This window comes from Hibiscus syriacus, unplaced genomic scaffold (assembly GCF_006381635.1).
Source record: "Hibiscus syriacus cultivar Baekdansim isolate YM2019G1 unplaced genomic scaffold, ASM638163v2 tig00117012_pilon, whole genome shotgun sequence".
Lineage (NCBI taxonomy): Eukaryota > Viridiplantae > Streptophyta > Magnoliopsida > Malvales > Malvaceae > Hibiscus > Hibiscus syriacus.
This window is the reverse complement of record NW_024063524.1, coordinates 504,618-507,160: the sequence shown is the minus strand read 5'-3', so window position 1 is coordinate 507,160 and position 2,543 is coordinate 504,618. Positions and strand designations below refer to the sequence as shown.

At 31.5% G+C, this 2,543-nt stretch overlaps 1 protein-coding gene across 1 annotated transcript; it reads left to right on the top strand.

Moving 5' to 3' along the window:
• The first annotated feature begins 496 nt into the window (after positions 1-496).
• On the top strand, positions 497-1,132 carry LOC120195383 (chaperone protein dnaJ 11, chloroplastic-like). The gene has a single exon (XM_039197426.1). The coding sequence runs from the start codon at positions 525-527 to the stop codon at positions 996-998; it is 474 nt and encodes a 157-aa protein (XP_039053357.1). The 5' UTR covers positions 497-524; the 3' UTR covers positions 999-1,132.
• Positions 1,133-2,543: the final 1,411 nt, after the last annotated feature.

The window sequence follows — 2,543 nt, the reverse complement described above, 5'->3', positions numbered from 1 at the left end:
GGTAAATACACAAATGGTCTCTAATTATAAGATATTGTTTTGTTGAATATTCTAATTATTAAAAGTTATAAAATAGTCTCTTAATTATTAAAAGTTATAAAATGATCCATTGACTATAGAGAGTTACTTTGTTGAGTACATCAACTATTAAAAGTTACAAAACGATCATCAACTATTCATTTTGTTTTAGACTAGTATTTTTTTCGTTAAAAATTAACGATCGTCTGAGTTGTACGTTAACATATTAAGTGAGATATATGATAGTCATTTAAGATTATGAGATTATATTTGATCATATTTTAGTTAAGGAGTTAATATCTAATTCATACTATCGTTAATTTTTTTCAAGAAAAAAAATGAGTTTAAAGTGATCATTTTGTAATTTTTAATAGTCGAGAGACTAAACAAAATAACTCTATATAATCGAAGAATAATTTTAAAACTCTCTATCGTTAATTTATATATAGTCCGCTCCCCCTCCAATTGTTTCTCGAAACAAAGAAGCCCGGTAACGGAATCATACGATGGTCCCTTCTCTCTCTATCTCAACCTCTCTCTCAGTTTCTCCAATTTCTCTGCGGTCAACTTGCCGTGCCACGGTCCGGCCACCTCACGCCTCTGCTACCTGCGCTAATACTTATTCTTCTCAACAAGAGAAAGGATCGATGAGTGGTTATCTGAGCCGTCCAGGAATGGCAGCTTGCACGTCGCTGTACCAGGTTCTAGGGATTCCCATCGGTGCTTCGAATCAGGAAATCAAGTCGGCGTACCGCCGATTGGCTAGGGTCTGTCATCCGGACGTGGCGGCAATTGATCGGAAAGATTCATCGGCAGATGAGTTCATAAAGATCCACGCGGCGTACAGTACCTTATCGGACCCCGAAAAACGAGCCGTATATGATAGTAAAGTTTTCCGGAGAGGCCAACGGCCGTTGACTTCGGATTCTAGGTTTTCAGGATATGGGGGGAGGAGTTGGGAGACCGATCAGTGCTGGTGAACGAGTCAATTCTCTCATTAACGCTACCGAGTTGGAATTCGGAACCCAATCAACGGTTTTGAACCTGCAAAAAATCTGTACAGTTAATCAGTTAAGTACATATCTCAGGGAAAAAAAAGCTGATCTGCTAACGAGAAAAAAAAACAGTCCGGGGAGTTTAGCGGGAGAAATCAGAGTCAATGAGTCATTGATTGTGTCACGCAAGAGCTTCGCTCTTTTTTCTTTCGCCTTTGTGATTTGCCTGATGCGTCGAAGAAGACTCTGCCAAACCGTTGTACTTTTACATTAGTTAAAAGATATATGCTTTCTTTGCTTAATCAATACAATTACACTCATTTTATGTTAAATATTATGACGCAATTCTGTACTGTGGTGAGTTTTTGTTTTCAGTTCAAAAATATCCCCAAGGCAAAAGATTAAAATAATACTATACTATACTTCAGAACATAATCACAAATTTGATAACTAATTTGAAATTTAAATCATAAAATTTAAAATATTTTATGCGATTAAATCATTAAATAAGGAGCGAAAAAATCGAATTACCAGAATTTAGTATTATTTTAAAATATGAAATATTAAGAGAAACCAATTAAACATATTCTATGTTTGTTTCGTCAAGAAAAATCTGTTTGTAAACTATCAAGTGTATACGTATTTCTGAATTTCATTTAAACTTCTTCCTTGCCCATTTTCTTTTTCTTAGAAATTGGATTCTCATACAAATTCAATCTAATGAATTTAACGTTTAAGTAATCTGAATTCTGATGGTAAAAAACATTCTTTGTCCTGCCAATTAAATTAACATGTATGCCTATAAATATATATTAAAATTATATTTGAATATATATATTGATATTGTGAATAGTCTCAAGTGATTATAAGGTATCATTATATTAGTTTATTGACAATGCACATATATTTATATGAGTTTATTGATAACACACGTCTTGTAAACACGACTATTCGAATCGAAACATCTAAGAAAAATAATATTTTCTTTTTCTAGTGAAACTACTTGATGAATTCGAATTGATGAATTTTAATCCCGTTCTTTATTTTGATAAAATTACATTATAACATGAGATTGCATTACTTATCAGTAATAATGTTATTATGTATATTTAAAAAAACTTCAAAATTTATAAAATTGTTAAAAGTATTAAAATAATATATAAAATTAACAATATTAAGCACGAATCAAGTGACTATAGTAGTAAAAGAATTGTTCTTATTTATTGAGGTCTCGAGTTTGAGTATCAGGAATGTCATGATGTGAATGTTCAATGTCAAATTGTTAAGAGTTATATTTTAATAGATATAATATTATATTTATCCCAAATTTATAAAAAAAATAATAGTATTATCTCAACTTTGAAAAACATATAATCTAAATATCAATTTAAAAATCAGTGAATATTAAGGCTATATTTATAACCCAAAGTCTAACTTGGAAGTGTATAATGGAGGGACCGACTGGCATGTTGAAAAGCCGAATGGAAAAGAGTGATATGGACCTATGAAAGAGTTGTTTCTAGATGACAT